We start from the raw sequence: 23,896 nt of genomic DNA on the forward strand, positions 1-23,896 counted from the left end.
CAACTCCTACTCTTGAGAACACACAAAAAATACAAATAGCATGCGCTTAGCTACTACGTCAACAGCAGCAACATCTACGTGCATTATGAGAGTTTTTTCGTAGCAACGCATACAGATCTGTAGCCTATTACAACTTAGTAAATCGGCATCACAATAGTTACACAACAGCAATGGAAGTCGCGAGAGTAGGAAATAATGTGGTGTAGCCGCTTAGCAATGTACTGAGGCAGAGGCTGAGACGTCGTTTAGAGTTTAGTTCCTTGTGGACCTTGGCGGGAGCAAGTTCTTTCCGTCTGTCCGGTATTCCAAACATCTTGACCGCACCGTAGGCTAACTGATAGTATTACAGTGAAGTTTCTCTGTTTTCAATAATACATTAAACGTCGAAGCGTTCGACGACTTTTGAGCGCTGATAAAGTTGGTCTTCAGGTGCACAGCATCCAAGCAATCTTCAAAGAGCGGATTATCCTTTCTAGAGGTAAGTGATAGTCTTATTTGGTCGCATCGACCTCCAATAATAACCCAGTAACATGGTTGTTGGAGAGATTTAAAGGTCGCGTGGGTGTTGCGTTAAGGTCAATATGAACCTACTTCGAAAAACCCAAGTTAAGTTACCTGTAGTTGAGAGTCACTTTAAACTGACAACATCCTTCACAAATAACATTATCGCTTTCCACTCAACCAGTGGTGACAGTTTAAAGTGAACCCCAAACTCCATGACAAATAGTACTGTAGGCCTGAGGTAGATCAACTATTGAAAATAACGTATTTTATTATAGGTACCGAACGAACTTGAAACTAGCATGGTTAAAAGAACAATAACTTCTTAATAACTCACGTTAAGATTTTGTCTCATTCTTCTCAATATGTGGATATTGAAATTTGCATTTGACAATAACATAATAGAAAGCAATATCAACTTATTCACTTTATAAATGATCATTTCCTAAATTTTTAGTTTTCAGAAATGTAAGATGTAAACACAATCATGCAAGTTTGAAATTAAGAAGAGGAAGAAGCACAGGTTGCGGCTTTGTTAGTTCTAGCAGAAATAATACAGTAGACAGTAGAACAACGTAACTTATTGTGTTCTACATTTGGGTGAATTGTTCTGCTATTTGTCCAAATTTTTCAAGTGGTTTTAGTAACAATTGTATAATATGTCTTATCATCTTTAATGTGATTGTTTTACAGAAGGCTATACAATAGTAATAATATTTTATTATAGCTATAATATTTTACAATAGTTTTTTTGAATCATATATTGTATTAATTGCTGTATTTTTTCAATCATCAAGCTTTATTATATTACACCAACAATTATTCAAATTTATTACGAAAAACTATAGGTTATATGTATTGAAAGTTCTTGTTTTCTTCGTGAAATGTGCATTCTTTACAAGTGATTTAACGGGAATAAGCTGTGCTTTCCGCTGTTGACTCGTTATCATTGAATTAAACCACAGTGTATAGGCTTAATATAAATATCATTCGAATCTAACATTTAGTTCTCAACTATATTCCCTCTCACAATGTATGCAGCCAAATATCCACTCTGGTATTTGGAAGTTCATTCCAATAATAAATGCATAGGAACAAAATAATGATGACTTTGATACACTCAAATTGAAACCGTTATCAAATTTCGTTCAACGGCCTTAAAATCACGCGTGTTGCCCAATATCTATAAGGTAAGCAAATTTTCGAATTTGTTCAGATTTTCATGGATCATCATCTAGACCTACAGTTTGACAATCCAAAATGATATTGACCCATTCATATTATTACTACGTTACAGTTCTATGATGATGATGATATATTGATGAGTTTTTTATTGTTGAGTTATTTTACCGGTATGTACCGTAGTTCATTTAATTTGAATAACAGTGTTTGAGTTTTGAGTAATAAATCATTTGTTTAAAGTATAGTTGAACATACCGTACGGTACAATTCTTCATTACTTAAGTTTCATACTTACTTTATTAAGTTATTATTAGTTACATTTGTCAATTGAATGCAAATTATTCCTTGAGCTAGATTCATAGCAAATACAATTAAATGGAGCTCAATATAATTTATACAAATTTGAATAGGAAATCCAAAAGTAAAGCCTTATATTAAGCACAATATTCTATGAGGAATAAGTTAGCTGACTATTTAATTGTTCTGTGTTTTAATGAGGCATCATTTATTGGTGGCCAAAATGATAAGATCACGCCTTCAAGATCAAGATGACTAAATACTGTACTAAATGATTGTTTCGCGGTTGTTGGCCTTAAAAGGAGCTAATTAAATTATTGAATATTATGCTGCTTGATATTTATGACGAAACTTGTATTTCAGCTCTTGCAAATTTCGATCCGTGGGAGGGGACCGTGAATCAGCTCTCTAAATAGAAAACTTTTCCATCGAATTAGCATAATATTGTTGACCCTTTGCATGCTTTGTAATCTCGCAAGTATTTGCAAGTAGGCGCGATAGCTTTCAATTAGACTTTAACATTTAAAAAAAAAATAGTTTCTATTTGAATTTGAGTAGCAGGGTCTATGATTGGCACGCGTTATAATAGATTGCAATAAATGATACGGGGTAGGCCTTTTTTACTGCTATTTCATAATGTCCATAAATGGGACGGGTCAAGTTGTGCGAGAGTTTCTAAGAGAAATATTGAATTATAGAACGAATTATCTAATATCTATTATATCTATGGAAACAGAATGATCATATATAATTATCATAGAGTAATTTCATTTTATCCATAATTTATTATCTAAGCGATAAAACCTCGATTTATTTTGAATGGCTCAGGAAAGCCTGATCTATGATGCAGTCTAGATACATGAGAAGCTGGTATTCATATTCCAATAAATAAATTTAAATACGATAGGCCTGCTAGTTTCTTAGCTGCAGTACCGTTTCTGTTTGTTATAGCTTCTAAAATCGACATCACACATTACTTCAATGATCAACAACGCATAACAACACGTTCCAGATACATAATTAGACAAACAATAATGTTATTGCTATGAATTCAAATGCAAATGAAATGAAAATTCAAATCCAACTTATAACTTTTGGCACAAGCGACTTCTGACTTCCAGTTGGCGACTGCTGAGTTGACCATGTAAGGATCTGGCCTTCATCTCTGCTCAACTCCTTGCTTTGCTTATGTTTTTGTATTTGCTTCTCTCTCTACTCTCTTCACCCAATACTCTTTACCCCTGAGTAACAAATGTTTACAATCAATGAAATTCAGTTTAGAATATTATTACTGGCATGCATGATAAAATTTGTAGAACACGTTAAAACTGAGGGTGTGTTGGATTCAACATGAAGCTGTAGTTTCGTAATTTCAAATTCAAATAGATCAGAGTTGAAATTCATGTATTTCCCATTGAAATTATATGCAAATTAATAAAGTAAATATTCTCAATTACAATATGGCACTACCGGCAAAGAACAACTTGTGCGCCGGCAGTGAGTTCGAACAACTAGGTATGATAAACATGTCAATAGAAAAAGAAAAATAAGGACTCAATTTTCTCAACCATTATTGCGATCAGTTTGAAATCAATTATTTTTTCTTAATTAGGGTGGTGTCCATAATTATATAAACCCAAGAATTCAGCGCCCTAGACTATATGGTAATAGAACGAATAATGATGAGAAATGATTGATTCTGCACATATTTATAGATGAGGTCTGAAGCCGGAAAGAGATTTTAAAGTTAATAACTATCAGCAGAAAGTGGAACCAATGGGAGGGACGATTCTAGGTACAAAATATTTCAGATGGGTTTCAAACCCAGAAGTGGTTCGAAGCCCTTAACTGAATGTTAACAGAGCTGTTCTCAAATATATACACTTGCACTATCAGCACATCAATCAATCCAATCTGTGCTATTACTGTTGTGTTTGCGAGGTCAAACATTCACTCCTCATCGATTAATTAAATTTCTCATAATTTACAAATTGAATTATGTCATTATTATTAGAATCATGAAACTTCCGGTTCTTATTCGGAATTGAAGTCATTATTATTGAATCGAACAACGAGAAAAATATCACATATTAAACCACAATAGTCAATGACTTCTGAGGAAAGAACTCTTCTTATCGAGCACTGTTCTGAACAAAATGTACACATAAACAGTTAAACACATAAAAAAAGTTGATTAGTTTTGGATCAAGCATAGATTTCCAAGTAATTCAAGATCAAAGGAATGAATGCCTATTAGTGTTTCAAAGTAAAAGAGAGAGAACAAGAGAGATATATTAGTGAGTACATATTGATGCATGGTAGTTTTTGTCGGAACAGCAGCTCTCAGAAGTAATCTCTAGTATTCTCTTTGTAGTCTCTAGTGAGTTATATGAAATCATGTTTTGACATTTTTGGTCTGTATTGTATTGACTAAGATCATACGACTGCAAAACGAATCCGTTTTAATCATAATGTTTAGGAAGGAAATTAATAGAGTACGAAGTGAATTAAACAGACAAGGGCTTGAAAGAATAGAGGAATGATTATATTGGTGGTAAGTATTTGGCCACATTATCTCAAAACATTCATCCACAAAGTGAACCTGGATTGATAAGAATGTTCATTGTACTTGAATATACTGTAGCGGGTTTCTACACTAATAGAACACTTGAGGCGATTTATACTGATTAGATTTATTACTTATAACACTATAACACAGGGAGGTAAACTAGAAACTACTATAAACTGATAAATACCTAATAAATTATACAGGATAATCACAAGCTGACGTTAACTAGTATAAATAACCATCAACCCTCTGAAGGTCCATTCATAACAATACATTGGTGGGTCATATTGTGTTAAAACAATCTACTACGATCAATAAACATTGTTGATCATGATGTTTTTGGAAAGACCACGATATTGGTCCTACGCAAGCTGGCAGTTCGGTGTTGGTGAATAATAATATTCTTGTGTTCTAAGCGAGCAAGGGTGCGGCTTCCGCTCCATAATTACTGCACTGCATTTGCGAAGGAGACAGCGCTGAGCGCTGAGCGCTGAGAGTCATCTCGAGTCGATCATCCATCCTCCAGACTCGCCAAGAATAGAAGGCGTGTACTCCGTATCACGCCACATAATTATAATAATGCACATTTGGAGTTGTGTAGATATCAACAATTCCGACAAACTTGATAGAAGATTATGATGCTGATAGTAGCATCATGATTTTTATAGTATTATAAATGTGGGATAGCTGAATGTTGAACTCTAAACAAACGGAGCTTAGAGCAAAAGAATATCGTTCTCGATCCCTAGTATTTCTATAATGTGAAAAGTTGATGGTGCTTTCTAAACATTTATACTCTATACAATATTAGTTTTTTTGTTTGTTTTTGCAACTGCATTGTTTCCATCCCCTATCATTCTATTTTGTAGCTTACTATTAAACTACTGTACCTTTATAAAAGTTTACTTTGACATCTTCTGTCAGGTATTCGCAGAATATCTCATTTTTGAAAGTTTGAAAGGACTCCCTTCTTCAGAATCATTAAGATCTTACTTCCAGGCATCCGACTTCTCCTCCTCCCACTTCTTCTCCTTCTCCTCCAACTTCTATCTTATCTTTCTTCTCCTTCTCCTACAAATTCTTTCTTACCTTTCTCTTCCAACTTCTCTCTTATCTTTCTTCTCCTTCTCCTCCAATTTCTCTCTCGCCTTTCTCCTCCAACTTCTCTCTTATTTTCTTCTCCTGTTCATCTTTCTCCTCCTTTCCTCATTCTCCTTCTCCTCCTCCACATCCCACTTCTCCTCCTTCTCATCCTCCTCTCTCAGAGGGCACTCTCGTTCAGGATGATAAGATCCATATCCCAAGAATCTTTCTTCTTCTTTTTTCTCCTTCTTTCTTCTTTTCACTCCTTGTTCCCATCTTTCTATTTTCCTCATTTATCTTCCCAACCTTTCCCATTTTTTTTTCTTTTACATTTTCATCATCTGACCTCCTATATCCTTAATCCTCCTCCACTAACATTGTCACCCTTTTTTGGCCTCATCACTAATGAAAAAACCCAATATCATCAAAGCGTTGAATGCAATTTTCAACTAGATTGCGGCATTTACCTTGAGCTCAGATTGGTCGTATCGTTTTATGACACTTTGAGGCCCGACAGCTGATAGCAATCGATCTCTGACAACAGTGAGTGCATCATTAACCTAGACATGGGAAACGGGAAAGAAAAGCCCCACCCAAAGGTTAACAGGTTAACGGGTCGAGAATGGCATCTTCCCGAACCAGAAGGGGTGAACTTAGTAGTTCAAGGTCGCTTCTCTCTTTCTCACACCTTCTCTCCTATCTCTCTCCCACACACTTAAATCAGCCTGAGGGATGTATCAATGAACGATGCCTAGTCTTCATTGCCCAAGAACTAATTATATACTAGAAACAGCAAATACATTGAAAGTAGCCTATTGTGATGCTTTGTTGCGATGCATTTAACTCGATTTTCAATACCAACCTGAGTAATCTATGAGTTATAGATTACAAAAGCGACCAGACTTATTTGGATTCAGCAATGTTGTCCTTGATGACATGATAGAAAACTATGAAATCACGCGCATGATATCATTGGTGAAGATGGAAGAAGATTCATAGATATATTCATGCTAATCGGCTCATTTTAGCGAACATGTTGGAGATTTTATTCATAATTACTCGTATCTTGGATACGAAAATCTGATGTACGAAAACATAAAGTTGTATTCAGAATAGAGAAATTATTTTTTGAACAGGAATAGGGAATTGAAGGTATATTAATTTATTGTTTTCTTCTTCAATACAAAATGAAATATGATAATACGAAAACGTAGTTTTTCAGAAATACGAGGAAATACGAGATCGTATTTACCCGACCTCGATTGCAATATTTCCAGTCGTTTAATTTTTCTATGCCAGATATCACAAGAGCCATAATGAATTCCACTATGATACCCATGAAATATGATATTGAGATATTTATTTGAAGCATAGACCTACATTGAATTCAAATTCGTCACGAGAATCTTTGAACTATATCTATCAATTATTCTATTCTTACAACTGAAAAATTGTGCGAAACCATACTGGAGGCCGACTTCCAATGCAGAAAAGTTGGTAAAAGTTTCTCATCTCTTCGGTCTACTCTCAAAAATGTATTTCATTAGATAAAATAAAATACCTTTGCAACCAGTAACTTAATAAAATAATGTGATAACTGTTTCAGTTGTTACACCGTTGTTAATCTTTGGTAAACTAAAACTTAATTATAGAGTGACAGAATATATTGTATAGAGCAGGCGATAGTGGATGAACGACCAATCAGGCTGGACGAATTCCATTGGCCTGGACAAGCCACTCCCCCTTTTACTAGCTCATTCAAACGTAACAGCAATGGTGATCACACCAATTCACCAAACATAGTAATTAAGAAATTAACTGAATAATAAACCATAATACTAAATGATAGATTTTTAGATTATACAACCGAAACCAGTATAACACGATTTTAATAAATTTGTGGTGTAACAATCTCAACATTATTTTATTATTAATAAACATCATTTTATCCTATTCTTGTCTCTCTTCTCCCTTCTCCGACATTGATATTTGTTTCTCTAAGATTCTTGAACCAAAAAAGTTTGAATAATTAACACGTCACAAGGAACAATAATTAAGATTCTTCCGAATTCACTGCTAGGGCTATAGAAAATACTCTTAGTCTAGACTGTAGACTATGTAGACTTGGAAGAGCTTCTTCTCAATATAACTTTAGCTACTAACAATCTTATAAATTTTACGCTTTATATTGAGCAAATATATGCTTCATCCTCATTCTTTACACAAAATCTTCAGTTATTAGTTCGTTTCACCTACAAAATGAGATCTGTGTTTTTTGATAATAAGAGAGCTAATCTAAAAATAGCGGGGCACATTCTCGAAACGGACGCGGTCATAACCCCCCAAAAGGGGGAATAGGGGGGACAAAAAGGGGTGATGAGGGGTTCAAGCTCCACTGGCAAAATATCCGTCAGTCGGTCAGATTTGAGCCCGCTCTAATCGGGGCAAGCGCAGTTTCAACTTGGGGCTGTAAATGAAGCGCTCCAAGAATTCGCGTTCGTTCAGTTTGCAAGTTGTTCGTGTGTTCTTGATCACCGCAGAACTCGACTTGTTCTAACCAAGTTGAAAGTGTGTGGCTAAGTTTGAAATCGGATAAGTTGAAAGAGTCGTCTTTCAAGTTGAAAAACAGTGTCAACATCGATATCTGAGGCTAACAGTGCAGCAAATCGTAGAACTCGAAATCATGGATCTACCGTGAGTATGATCTGATAGCAGGAAATGATGTTGTGAAGTGAAGGACTCAAGTTTCTTAATAATAAACCTTATATTATAAAGAGATTCAAGTTCCATTTCTTTGTGGTTTAAAAAGTATGAGATTATGTTCTTTTTGCTTTAACAGTACGGGAATTCTTCAAATAATGAATGTCTAAAATAAAAATAATACCCTCATCATTACCTGTATAATGAATGTTTTTCAATATAATTTAACATTATGGAATCGAATTTATTCAATATAATAAATTTTCATGAAATATAACAGCTATATCATTCACTGGATTCAAATTATTTCGATTGCTGATGTTACACGCACATTTCCCAGAAATATTCGGAGAGACAATGTTATACCGAGTATTCGATTTCATTCATCTCATTATCAAATTTGATTACGTCGATTGTTTTTAGTGTAAAAAATTATAATTAGACAAAAATTGAAGATTTGTTAGGAAATTACAGATTATGTTGACGGTTTTGATTCGAAATATTCTATGACTAAAATTCTACTAGGAACAAAATGAACAATAAAATTCACAATAGATTACACTACTGTATTCCTAATTTTCCTTTCAGAAAATGGGAAATAGTAAATTCCCATTCAGTGAATCGAAATAGAATGCAAATGCTCAATGTAGGCCTACATGAATTATACGGTACGTTTATGTAGTAATTTGAACAGCCTCTACATCTACACTTCCACATAATATAGGAAATTTAGATACATGATAGAAATAAGTTGGATAATAGTATTTCAAACAGCCTCTATTCCTCCTCAATAAATGATGTTGAGATTAGGGAGAATAAGTTCAGTAATTGAAAGAGAGACTTACCAATCCGAGAAATCTCAATCTTGGATTCCCTCCGCTTCCCAAATTTAAATTCCACATCTTTTCTTAACATGCATCTTCTGAAAGAAAAACCTACAAGTAATGTAATGATCTCAATTGATATTATTCAGGATTCATGGGAGAGATATTAGTTTCTATTGGGAGCATTCGTTACATGTAAGGGTTTTTTTCAAGTTCGGAAGTAACTTATTGCTTTGAATAACCGCTTGTACCTACTTGAGAAGGCCAATCATTGACTTGGATGTAATCACATTATTGATACAAATGATCAAGTTTGAAATAGGCTGATCCAAGAGAACTGTCTTTCAAAAGGGAAGAATGTAAACATAAATATCTGAACAACTAGTGCGAGAAATCGTGGAGCTCAAAATTATTAATCTATGGGGAGTTTTAAATTTCAAATAGTAACCGATAAAATCGATGTTATGTAGTACAATAATAATTGTACTTGCTTAAAGTCTATTTCCATTTTTCAATGTATAGTTGATAGTCGATTGAGATATTAGACAGCTTGTATACACTTCAAAAATCGTTCACAACCACTGATAGAATTAAAAAATATCGGTCGTTGAAAGGTAGTTTTGTTTTGCCTACCTGTTGAATTTGGCTTAAAGCCGAGGCTTACTCAACACCCAGGCTATAATTATCGACCCCTGACGAAGACGCTGCTCGAAAAGAGAAGGATAATGAATGTCCACCGCCTTCCTGTTGGCAAGAACAAGGGGAATGACTTCGTGAATCATGAATGTCGAGATGATAGCCAATTGAATCAAATCTTATTGATAATGTTCTGATATTATTTGTTTATTGAGATTTCAATCTCATCTTCATTATTGCTCCAATATCAAAGTAGATCTAAAAGATGTGAGATTCGTATAAAACTAGCCGTTCTAAAATTTGAATTAAATATTTCTCAATATAATGAGTTACAATTAGAGCTTCATATTAATCATGCGATTTCTCTCAGAATTATTAACAGAATTCTTTCTCTCAGAATTATTATTATTATTTCTCTCGGAATTATTAACTTCATGAAAACTAAGATGAAGAGCTGACATGGACATGAGCCTTTTATTGTTGAGATAATAAAAGAAGAATGAGGAAATGAATGACTTTTGTTTTGGTATACTTATGGTATCTTCCTACTAATGAGCAATTTGATTGTGGGACGGATATATTGTCCAGTTTTATGGTAATTTAATATAATACGGAAAATTACGATTGCAAATTATGTAAACTATCTATGAACGATCAATTTTGATCAAGAGCATTTTCGATGTCAAGCCAAGGACTATTGTGAGTTGCTTACCAATCATACTTGTTGATATTAAATCCTGTTAACTTGCAAATAATACTTTCTAAACCACAAAATAGAAGCTAACTCTATGGAACTAAGCAAGATATAACACTATACACACTAACACCAGTATTAGTATACTGGAAACCACATTGGCAATTGCAGAATAAAAATATTATTGATATTTTGCTGAGGGAGTGATGCCCACATGTGCTCTAGGCTTGTGCGTGGGTAATCAGGTGAATGATAATGAGAGATGAATGGAGCTACAGTGGGTGGGTAACGAGCCACCGGGAAGCAATTTTACAACTAATGAATCATACTCATAGGAGTTGGCTCAAGCGGTCACCCTTTCCAACGGGAGTAGCAGGCGCATGATTCTCAACTTATCTAAGCGATAGCTTATCAGCGCCACCACTCAGTCAAACCGCTTCCTTAATGATATTCCAAGAATGATATTCTAGAGAAGAAATTGAGAGCCACACAATAGGTTACGGTAATGGGTAATCGGTAATTCAATCACTATTGAGACGCAGAGGTAATAGAGAATAATATACCGTAAATTACTTATTCTACTACAGTGTATTTATCAATCCAAACAATATAAATACTTCTACTTAGAATAAGAGATAACATCTAATGCATTTTCATAATTTTAAAAAGCTTTTAAGAAATAGGTAAAATGTTATGGAGAAAGATGGATAAAATGTGATTGAGAAAGTACTTATCAGCACGTTCCTTCTTCAAAGGCATCAACAGTTTCAAAACCCAATTTCAGATTTTTGAAGAATTTCCTTCCACAGCCCAATCATCGTTAACTTTCTTTCACTCATCTCCATCGAGCATTAGACAAGCTTAAAGATTCCAAAGTGAAACAAATTTAGAGCTAAAAAGAAAAAAGGACCAGATATCACCATCATCGTCAGTGGAAGATTGCCGTCTCGGATGTTTCAAAAATATCGTTAGGCATTTCAAAATAGAGCCGCTTACGTCTGCTTGTGTCACGCTCCAGAATTTTTTTCTTCTGTTTTTGGCTGACTACCAAATAGTTTACAAATACTACACATAATATGAAAGTAAAAATGGTCTTTTTAAACCGCTTCCGTATCTTCATTTTTCAGGCAGCTTGTTCAACTGAGTTGATGCGGTAAATTACGGTTTATAGCTCAGCGTATTTCAAATATTTCAACACATTATTTCTCTAGGTTTCGGTTTCGAAGTTGAATATCAATCCACCCTGTTTATAAAAGTATGAATATTATATGTTTTAAATCACAGTAATATCTTATTGATTTTAATAATTCTTTGTTATTGATTTTATTGCTGATATCAAATTCTATAACATCCATCAGAAATTGATGTTCAGAGTACTACTCATCCACTCGAATAACCACTTTCAAGATGTGGAGTATGGCGACACCCATTGTTATCTACAAACAATATTAGATAGGAAACTGAGAAATATTCAGGGTAATTGAAATAGAAACATTTTTGATTTCAAAAGTGTAAATATTTCCAGTCAATTAAATAATAAATTGTCAAATCTGGTATGGAAATTGAAAATCACTAATCAATTTAGAATATGAGTGAGTAACTGGTCAAATTTGAATATAAGGAACTAGTCAATTTAGAATATAAGTACAATATAGGTAGTTTAGTATAAGTAGTCAATTCTACAGTGAGAATCGCCAGAGCAGTCACTTTTAGATAAACACTTGTCAACTCTAGAATGACGATCACCTGAAAATTCAAGGATGAAAATCAGCATTTCTGTATCACTCTGAGACTGGTCTCACTCTCAAGAGGTTCTCCAGTGGAGTAGACTCTCACTCAGAACAACAACTTGGAGTTGATTTGAGCAGTGAGCTGAGTTGTGTGTGGGTCGAACGGTATTGGATGCCCACCCACCAAACAGTTTCAAGTTTCATAGGAATTATCTCCTTATTTCTGGTCAAGGCTGATCAAAGTTTGTAGTTGGGCTCATTTGAAGCCAATCAAAGACTTGTGGAATTTATTTAAAATAGAAACTTTATTTCTCTTGACTAGATGGCTAAATATTGGTATTGGTTTTGGGCACTCCAAATTCGTATTTCGTAGTTTTTCATTATTTATTCTAGATTACGATCCATATAAATTTGACGGAAATATTGGTTTTTCCAGTATCTATATTATAGGTCTGGCTTAGATGATAGCAGCTCACCCTACTCCACTTTGAATAACACGCCAAAAATGGCCCACTTTAAGAGCAGTAAACCCCTAAGTACCATTACGGTATGAGTTCAAAAATCGCTTCCCGGTGGTTCAAAACCTACCCAAAGCTGTAGGTTCATTCGTCTCCTCCCATCATCGTCAATCTCATTACTCACGCACAAGCCTAAAGCTCATGTGAGCATCATCCGCAGAAAAACAATTGCGCCGGTCATCAGAGCTATATACAGCAACTGAGGGAAAGAACACAGTACTTTATTCTTTATAAAGTACCTACCTATTATTGTTTCTGTGATGCAGCCTTCCATAACAACGGTTATTCTGTTATGACAGTTGGTAAAGACATGTTAAATTATTAATATAGATCATGTTAGAATAATATCATTTTGAACTACGAGAGCGAATGCTCACTTACCAGTTGAGCGTTCATCTGTTTGTTTTGAACAGAGGTTGAATCCTAACAGAAGATTCTTCAATCCATTCCAACTTATAATAAATAGAATGATTAAATGGTGGTTGAATTCTCCTTTCGAATCTCAATATGAAAATGTGAAAACTATTTTAAAATTCCCTCTCCTTTCTATTTTATTTGTGTAGTTAATCGCATGATTCTGTGAGAATTGTAGCTCCGAATATAATACTTTAATTTATCATTCTATGAATACAATATTATAGGATACATATTATATAGTATTTTTTTTGAGTCTCTCATTGAAAATTTGATCTCTTAAGAGAGTAGTCAGACTATTCGATCTGATAATAATTATTATATAGTATCTTTGTTCTTTATAAATTACCTCAAACACTACGAAATACATTGTGCGTTAATTTCAAATCGTTGTTTCACTGTTTTACTTTTGTATACATATTGATGTGACTTAACATCCACTTGTTTAAGTTGAGATCAGTTGAGAAAATATTTCGTTCAATGAGAACATCTAAAACAATGAGCAATGTTAAATTACAGTGTTTGCTTCTTTCTTAATGAATGAGATGCATGCAGTGACACATGAAGATTCATTTAACATACGTCACTAGAGCTACAGCTACGAAGATGAGTTTCTAACGAAGTAATGCCGCTGTATTACATCTGCCAAGTACTATCAAGTTTTGAATTGCTAAATACTTAGCAGGCACAAACATTATTTACATATAGTGAAAGACACTGTGATATCATGTATGAATGTGTTTCAGTCGTAAAAAATGTAGAGAGAAAGAGAGGACAGATTCGATTAGAAGGGGTTGGGAGAAGATAAGAAAAGAGAACGATATTTCTGGGATCAAAAATCTTTGCGCTTTTCTTGTCTTTGTCAAGGCAAACAGTGCGCTTTCAGAGAGTAGATAGTACTTTCTATACTTTCTGGTTTACTGCATTCACCCTTCACTCTCCTACTCACTCACTTTTTCTTTCTCTTTCTCTCACTCTCTCACTTTGTCACTTTCTCACTGTGCCTCTCTCTCTCTCCCAGCATCAGTACACACCTTGAAATGTAATTTGAGGCCAAGGTCAAATCTACTTGCTTGTTTATCTCCCCACTTGCTCATTCTCTAAACCATCCCAAACACGCTACAACACCAACAGTGCAACACAAAAATTAAAGCCCATCGGTCCACGTGTGTTTAAAATAGCATCACATGAAAAAACAGCCGTTCTCCAAAATTCTTGGAGAACCTATAGATACAAATAGTATAGTATTATAATCCATCTATGAAATTCGTTACAGTACCTACAAAACATAAGTAGATAGAGCTGTTTTGTTTTCTGTTCGTTTAATTTCCTAATGCCAATGAATCATGAAGAAGTATATTTTCAAGGGTTTGTTGATGGACTGAACCATTAAAAACCTCTCTCAAATTCAAAATCAGCATTCAAATTCTGAGGTAACCATGGTTCCTCAGCTCCTGAATCATTATTACAGTTAAGTGTCCCTTTATTTCAATCACAACTCGATTTTAAGCGTTGAAATTATAGTCTTACTAGTTATAAAGGACTAAATTATTTCTAGAGCTCTGTCCTCAAGATAAATAACATCATACCATTACAATCCGACACGCCGGTAATAAAGTATAATTTTATCCTCATAATTATTATGAAACATAGAAATTCACTAAACCTTCCACTCAATATTATACAGAGTGATCGGAAAGTCACTGTGCACTTGAATTATGGAAATTAAATATATTGATACACTTTGTAAATAGAATATTATTTTAATATGTTTCTTTAATTACATTAGATACTTTACTAACATCATGTTACTTCACTTTACAATGAATACGATTGACATACCTGTTACTGTACGCCGTACACAGCAGAGAGCAGGATAAACAATTAATTATTCCTTGTCATTTAACTTGATGCACAGCTACTTTCCGTACTTAGCCCTGGTAAAACATCCATTGACAACTGACAACGATCACTAAGTGCTATGATATTTCTTTTGAAATTTAAATTATTTGATGAGTTTTGTGGATCCTAATAAACCTTCAATCTATACCCTCTTGTTTCATATCACTTTACACAAGTTCTAATAAAATTATCCTTTTACAGGAAAATGCCGACACTGGACAACTGTTGTGGGATTTGGTCCCTAAAAGTAGGCACAATATTGAGCGGACTCCTTGGAATTGTAAGTACTCCTAAAATTACTATAATCAGGAATGAATTTCTATTGGAAAAATTACAATAGCATTCTTAAATTCCTCTACATAATAATCAAATTCTGAGATTGGATTTTTACTAGTCTTGTAACGATCCAGCAGAGCCAAGACTTTGAAAAAGTATGTGGTGTTGAAGTGTCAACAATATTGGTCTTTCAACAAACATGAAGTGTGTGAAACGTGAAATTATCGCTCAACATAGGTCATAAACAAAGCCTACTCAATTTGTCTACGAGTCAGTATTTGTAAATTTCAGTCATTTCACAACTATTCAGCTCAAGAGAACAACTCATAAATCTTTCTGAACTCATTTCTATTTCTGATCAGTCTCCAGATTTTTCATTCTGTTTCTGACAAAAGTTCATCGCTTTTGATAAAAATATATTGTTTTGTTTAGCTATAAATTTCTCTTGAAACTCAACTTCAATTATTTTTTGCAAAATTCGAAGAAAATCACTCTCTTTCACCCCTATTCTCAAACATTTGAGTAAAGACATAACAGTAGATTTGAGAGCATTTAAACTACAGACGTAGGACACTCTTAAAGTTGAACAACAGCAAATAGTGAGACACTATAACCATACAGAAACAATAGCATAAGTAGATATCCCATGGTATAGGGCGTTTATGTCGCAACTTTTACTGTCATCTCAAGCCGATTACTGTCGATTTTTACTGTTTTAGCCGGGTAAGAGTGTATGAAGGGCACAATATGAGAGACTATCACCGTCATAAAGCTTCACGGGAAAGAACTACGTGGACTATCGGCTTGAGATAACAGTAAAAGTTGCGACATAAACGCCCTATACCATGGGATATCTACTTATGCTATAACTAACACAAGATAAAAATTAGCCTACAATTTGCCAGTGACTTGTCGTCTATTTTCTCCGTCTAAAAGCAGCTTCATAAAATTAATGCAGCTAAATAACATTAATTAAGCTTATCTACACACAAACTAAGCTGTGTTTTGAAAATTTGTTATCATTCATATATCCAGATTTAGCTCATAATGAGAGTGAGATTCACTTTGAACTGTCAGTATTGATGGAATGGGAACAAACTATGTTATTTATAAGGGATGGTGACAGTTTAAAGAGAATCTCACCGTAGCTCTCCATCAAGAGACAGAAGCTCCACCCGGATGAGAGAAGCAAACCCTATCGCTTAAAGCACCAATCCATTCATTACTGAAAAAGCTATCTATACAAAGTCTTTTCAGACAGCATCTTTCGAATATAAGGGTGCCTTCTGCTCTGCTCTCTGCCATCTGTTGTTATTTGTATGCACTGTGCTATTTCGATATGACGTAATAGCCGGCCATTTGGTTACTGTAAGATGGTAAATTGTGTTGGGCGGAGAGAGAAGGCAAGGAGAAAGAGGGAGCAAGGAAGGTGCAATATTTACACCAATCATAACTCAATGTTTATCACTCCTTTGATTCTGAAAGCAATGCACTGCCTTTGTAAAATATTGAATAGCATAGGACTATTAAGAGAAGCCTACATTGTCAAATGTAGCCTATCCTCTTATTAAATTACCTTGGCCCGGATGCATGTACGTCTAGTAAACTTTAACCGTGTTTAACAGCGGATTAATGAAGTATTCGTTTCGCTTCTCTCATTTGTTCTCGTGAAATTAGTTTCGTTGGATGACGTAATTTAATTAATTACGGTTAAATTGAATAGACGTAAGTGCAGCAACCGGGAGCTTATCATGACATTCAAAAACATAAATTTTAGGTAGGGGTGAATATCCCCCAGGCCCTAAGATACACTCTAAATATCCAAATACTAATGTATGTAAAAGTCATTCTTACTATCCAGTGTCCGCGTAATTAGGAATTCAATAATAAGTTAATGAGAATAAATAGCCCCGTTATAAAGATATCCCGACCCAAGAAATGCTCGTTTCAAGTCCCTTGTGATCGGAGTTTAAGTACTGACGTTAGCCTTATTCTACAAAATAGTTTGGCAATTTAGCTATTTGTATGATTCCTTATTTCCTTTGAATCATTGATAATCCTCTCCTTCTTCTCTTTATTATAAAATCTTATTCAGAATAAAAAAATTAACATATTTTTTATTGTGGAAATGCTTAGCATTTGGTTTATTATTGAGTGTTTCGTTTTTCAGATAATTGGAGCCATCACATTGATATTTGTTTTCACAACGAATGTTAAGCTACAAACCATAGTAATTGACACGCTACCGCCTGATGTAGGTAAGTTTTGTTTCATCTTCAAGAATTTGCAAAATATAGAAGAATATAAATGGATGGGTTTTTGATTCCAATAAATGTTTTGGTATCCATAGACCTCACTGATACCTCACAATGAGATCGCTGATTGGTTGAAACAAATCTATCAACTCTCATTGGCTGTTATCATGCCGACGCAATCACTACTCTCTCATTGGTTGGCTTGAGATTGGAATTTCTTCCACTTACACACCTCTCATAGTTTTCGTCTGTATAACAAGATTATTATTAACTTATTGGTTAGCTTTGCAATTGGTTGAATTTCCATTAGTCACATTTCATTGGTTGTTGTGTGTTGTCATGTGTGTTCTCATTGGTTCATAACTCATCTATTATTAGGCTGGCTTGTAATTAGTAAAATTTGTAATTTGTTAAAGCCTTGTGGCGTTATCATGATAACTGAATTGCTGCTATCCTTTTGGCCACCTCATTACCTTGTGAACAGTTAAAAAAGTTTCATCGACTTCCAAGATAGTTACAACGTTACAAATAATGTAGATCATAATATAACTCAATATCCCTATCCTCTAATCACGACCTGTAAGGTATGCAAATATGTACAAAAGTTTATTTTTCGGACTTCATCTCGTACTTTGCTCCACACAATTCTCTGTATCCAACTCCATTCAATGTAGAAAAAGACTGTTTTATACCTCTTTTTTCAATGAAAATTCATAAATCATTCCCTCCAACTCTTATATTTAAAGGGACAAGTCCACTTTTGTGAAGGTTTACAAAGTTTTTATGAACACTTCTGCAATCTGATTATTACTTAATTTTCATTGAACATGAATATTGTCAGAAAGCGAAAAATGCTTGATATCACATGAAAAACGAGTTAGTGAGCTTCAATTATTTCATTATTCACTACATTTGCATTATTTCATTACTGGGTGCAATAATGCTCTGGAGAATAGAGAACACTTACCCATGTCAGAATGCTAGAATGCTTTATATTAGTCGCTCTAGAGCTCCAAGCTTAGGTTCTAGAATTTGTAAATAGAACACGCACATTTACATTCCATCTAGTAATGAAATTCCCCATAAGCTCATTTTGAGTAATACATGATATATTCTTAAATCTTAATGATTGAGGAAATCATGATTGTGTTCACATTATTGTACGGTAGCACTTTTTATGATATTTTGTGTCTTCATTGAAGACTCTTCAAACAAATGAAATCAAATTGGATAAATTGACTGAATTCATTTTTTTTTGCAGTGAAAATTATTCTGGCGGTGAACCTCGTCATGACGATGCTAATATCAGCTCTTCTCATTGTTGGAGCATTAAAGGTAATTTACTTGATTAATTCAATCTACTAGTACTTATTTTTTGATCCCCTATCCCTTTCAAATCCCCAAAAGCTTTCTATTCTACATTTTAATCATTTTTGGGTCCACCAATAAAAGCTTTCACATTAATCGACACGGAATGAAAAAGGAAGACAGACTGCATCCTACTTTACTCTCCCAATTTTATTGGAAATTCTAAATATTAATTTGACTCCAATTATACTTATGTTATTTTTCGTCAAAAAGAGGAATAACCATATTCTGAGACTTTTCTTGAGTTTTAAATAAACTATTCTCATTAATTTTCTCCCTAACAAGACATGATTTCTTTCTCACATTCAAACTAAATGTAGCCTATTGCATATTGGGATTTTTTATTTTTTGAAAGTTTCTGAGACTATTGTAAAAAATAATAGAAGTCTCATAGAAGTCATTTTTCGATTGCTCTTTTCTTTTCAATGTTTTGCGAACAAGACACCAGGTGTAAATTCTTCAATTTTCCAACAATTTTAATTTTCAAAATTTACTGAGTTATAATTTTTCAGCCAAATAGATTCATGTTTTGAAGTATCAGAGTTTGAAACAGAAAAGTATGCTATAGAAGTAATTATTTTATTTTGATTACTCTAATTTGTCAATGATTTTGCACATTTGAGGATTCCTCTTCAATTTTTCAACAATTGAAAAATGGACATTTAATCTCAAATTTACTAAATCTATTTTTATATTTTTGTTTTGCAGCGAAACAGATTCATGATGCTACCGTGGGTGATCCTGGCCATAATGCTTGCTATTGGTCTGGCTATTTCAGTGATTTACACAGCCATTGTATTCTTCATCCATAAAGTAATAATCGGTGGTATCCTATGGCTAATATTTGGCCTCCTTGGTGTAGGTAAGTAATATCACTACATTCAATTTCAATCTAATTTATTTGATACTTTATTATTGTTTCAAGTCTCCATTCTAAAGTTTCCTTTAGCTTTCATAAATTTCAACACTATACGTTTTATAACTATTATTTATTCTGCATTGTGAATAAAGACTGTTCAATAGTGTGCTGATTGGATAAGGGGCTCTTCATCATACCTCAATGACTCTCTCAGCACTAATTGCAATTATTGTATTTTATACTATACTAGCCGTCAGCCTCGCTTCGCTCGCCGTATCCGTCTAGCCAGGAGGCTCCGCCCCCTGGACCCCCGACTGGATCGTCCAAAAATGAGATCAGCGGATTCGCTTCGCTCACCTGCATTTTTCATTCGAGCATGCTTCATTCCATCAGAAAGTCAAAGTACAGAGAAAACTCAGAAAAGCTGAGAAAAACGTTGGAAAAAACTCTGATTTTGGGCGTATCTTTGATGAAATATTGAAGTCACCTCATCACAGAATTTTTAGACCCTAGCTAAACCTCTGTACCAAATTTGAAAATTTTCTGTCGATTACTTGATGAAAGAACTGAGAAAACGCAAAAAACGCTAATTTTGGGTGTATCTTTGGCGTTATTTCAAATTCCTTCTAACACAACATTATTACACCCCAGCTGAGCTTCTGTAGTAAATTTGAACGTTTTCTGTTCATTTGATCTCGATAAAGCGCAAAAAAACGCTGGAAAAACGCAGATTTTGGGCGTATCTTTGGCGTTTTTTTAAATTCCTTCTAACACAACATTATTACACCCTAGCTTAGCTTTTGTACTAAATTTGAACATTTTCTGTTCATTTGTTTTCGATAAAGCTGAGAAAACGCTAAAAAAACGCAGATTTTGGGCGTATCTTTGGAATTTTTTTCAAATCCGTTCTTAGTGCGCCTCAAAAGGGCCAACTGAATATACCTACCAAACTTAAACGTTTTTGGTCCGATAGATTTTTAGTTCTGCGAGTGAGTGAGTGCCATTTCGCTTTTATATAATTATATAGATTAACAAAATTGATATGTGTGGATCTATTTCGATTATATTCGTAAAGTTAAACTTGATATTATATGCAACTTCATAATATTAACTAGCATATATCAATTTATTCCAAATTCTAAATAATTAAAGAAGATGGTGTTATTTTAATTTTGAATACTGCAGTTATATTTTATAGTATTTAATACTGCAGTTACTTCAGTGAGCGGATTATGAATTGAAGCCTCAAAAAGATTCTACTATAAAATACGTATTGGAACTGGGTTGGAAACAGGATTAGTCGGGGTTTCTATTGCAATGTTAAGTTTGAGACATAAAACTAAATCTGGAGCATTTTTTATTGTATTATAGACTAGCAAAAAACCGTGCTTCGAAAGGGTCTGTTTAAAAACTTGACCTACTGAAATCTTGAAGAATCTAAAATAGGCCTGTAACCATCCTCGGTAAATTAAGAATCATATGCAAAATTTCAAGTTAATCGGTCCAGTAGTTCAGACGTGATGATGTGTCATTAGTGAATTTCCTGTCCCGTACGTGTATTAAAGTCAATTCTTTCCTTTATCATTATTATAGATTATACTAACTGAAGCAACCCTTCAACTGATAGATCTAATAAAAATACATTTTCTTGGGATACATAACACTGATACAGCACCTATTGAGGAGTGACATTTACAGAAATTATCAAATGTCAATATCATAAAAGTATCCTACATTCTGGGTTTTAAGAAGTGAATTTTCATCAAATTTCGATTTTTTTTTCAGCTGTCTACGTCTACCTGTGGTTCGTTGTATTCAGTTACTACCAGCTAATACAAGAGGAGAAGGGAAGAGGGCCTTACAACAGGAACATGTACAAACGTTGAAACACCCAAATGCCACACAAAACTTGAACGTGTGTTTTTGACTGAAGCGAAGTTGTGAAGCAATAGCTACTCCGTGGGAATGCAGATACCAGTCTTCAAAAAATTGAAAATGTGAAAGTGATTTTATTAACTACGGTTCACTAACAAAATTATAGTACAGTTGAGAATGTGGAAAGTGATGAGTGAAATGTATCCTATTGGGAACGGTTCTTGGTAGGGAGAAAATATGGGAAAAAAGCACGATATTTCTCTATATTAAAAAAAAATTTAAGGACAAGGGACAAGAGTTAGACTTTTAGAACTTATGTGCAATATAACAAGGCAGGCGGATGAAATATTATAGATAACGTTGGAATTAGCCTGGTTGAAAACCTAATATAAGGTGTAATGTAGTTCAACTGGTTTTCTTTGAGAGGTTTTATTGTTTATTTATTTTACTGAAATAAAAACAGTAAATTTACACCTACAATAGGGATATGATAAATTGTATGACATTATGCCGCTGTTTTGAAAACGATTAATCCACGAATATTACAAAATAGTATCCGTGAATAATTATTCTAATGATTATGAATTAGTCTGACACTGAGATCTCTGAATGAATCTCGAGAGAATCGAATAACTTTCTTGTTTTAAAATTCAAAATATTGATAAGAGAGTTATTTGAAAATAGGTGATTAGTGACTACATCTTAAATTATTTTTTGGATAGAGATTTGTTAATAACATGTCTCCTATCTTATTATATCTGATAAAATCCCTTTTTTTTAAACAATCAAACTTGGGATAAGTATCAATATTCTGATTACTAGCATTAGTGGATTTCCACTTCAACCTGTTACACACTATGATAACACCAATGGCTTTAATAACATAATATACCAAATAATAATATTATTTTATACAGTACTATATTATAGTACTGTATCAATCTTTTTATTGGCTTATAGTAGAATATTTTTGTATAGTAATGTAAGATATTCGTCAATGAATTTGTTTGGTGAATATAGAATACCCTAACTAGTTTATAAGTGCCATGAAAGATATTTCCTAAAACAGTTAATATAAGTTTATTTATTATAATGTTTTAATTAGTTTATTGATAAAATTAAGGTGGATCTGTTTGCATAAAACGCTTAATTGTAGATATTCAAATATAGAGCTTAGTTTTTGATAGTTTTAAGAATGCATTTATAAATACGTTGATTACCTAATTGAATCACAGCAACGAATAACAGCAATGTGTGTTCAAAATATCAAATGAATTAAAATTGCAGTAACCCTATAATATAACGCAAATTCAGAAAGGCAAAAATTTGAACTATTTATAGAAATCAGGAAAAAAGTTCATGTCTGTGTTTGATTCGTGTTTTCTATCAAGTTAAATGCTTCAGATTTCATATATAGAAAGATCTTTACATGAAAAGAAATTGCAAGAGTCAATCTCAAATGTATTATTGTAGTTATCACTTATTTATTAAAATTTATTTTACTATTTAAGGTAGCTAAAATGCATGAATATAATTAGGCCATCATTTAAAATTATTTATTTTTTTAATAATTTTCTCAATTTTGGTTTGAACTCAAAGCACATAATTTTAATAATGAATTTATGCTGTTTCTGAAAGTCAAGCATTATGGTGAAGGGAACTATTGCTAACACCATCACTTGATTGCAAAGTTAATCCAATAACATTTTGTTGAATATCATCGCTTGAATTCTAACAATACGTGTGTTAAAAACGTTGTGATTTTTCCAATAATTATGCAAAACTAGAACATATCATAAAATAAATCATTTACATTTAAGAATTGAAAACTATCGTTATTAACTGATTAACTATTCACTAAAGGCACCATTGTTTCGATAACTATGTCAGATCAATAAAATGTTGATATACATGCTGTTGTTAGAATTTAAGCGACGATATGTAAAAGATTCAAGCAATAAACGTTACTCATTTCCAATTAGTTATTATTTGTTAACACATTGTTATAAATTGTTTAACTGGAAAAATATAAATTAAAACTTTAATATTGTTATTTTTCAATGTATTTCATTGACGAACTAGCAACCTGACCTTACTAACTCTTTTTGCCCCATACACTCGAAGAATCAATGCATTTTTAAATTTTTCATATGGTATCTTGAGAAATGAAACTTACTTTTGTTTATGCTAGTTACTGAAGTTGATTATATGAT

General features: G+C 33.5%; 1 protein-coding gene across 2 annotated transcripts; it reads left to right on the forward strand.

Moving 5' to 3' along the window:
• Nucleotides 1-87: 87 nt before the first annotated feature.
• LOC111050467 lies at nt 88-23,739 on the forward strand. Of its 2 annotated transcripts, none has more exons than XM_022336800.2 (6): nt 88-478; nt 15,252-15,330; nt 17,497-17,584; nt 18,843-18,916; nt 19,658-19,811; nt 21,594-23,739. In XM_022336800.2, exons 2-6 carry the CDS (start codon nt 15,256-15,258, stop codon nt 21,692-21,694), a joined length of 492 nt encoding a protein of 163 aa, XP_022192492.2. In that variant the 5' UTR covers nt 88-478; nt 15,252-15,255; the 3' UTR covers nt 21,695-23,739. The 2 variants fall into 2 exon arrangements, with proteins under 2 accessions (XP_022192492.2, XP_022192491.2); XM_022336799.2 differs by lacking the exon at nt 88-478 and adding an exon at nt 8,032-8,326.
• The last annotated feature ends 157 nt before the right edge of the window (nt 23,740-23,896 follow it).

The sequence above is a fragment of the Nilaparvata lugens genome, chromosome 8 (assembly GCF_014356525.2).
Source record: "Nilaparvata lugens isolate BPH chromosome 8, ASM1435652v1, whole genome shotgun sequence".
Taxonomy (NCBI): domain Eukaryota; kingdom Metazoa; phylum Arthropoda; class Insecta; order Hemiptera; family Delphacidae; genus Nilaparvata; species Nilaparvata lugens.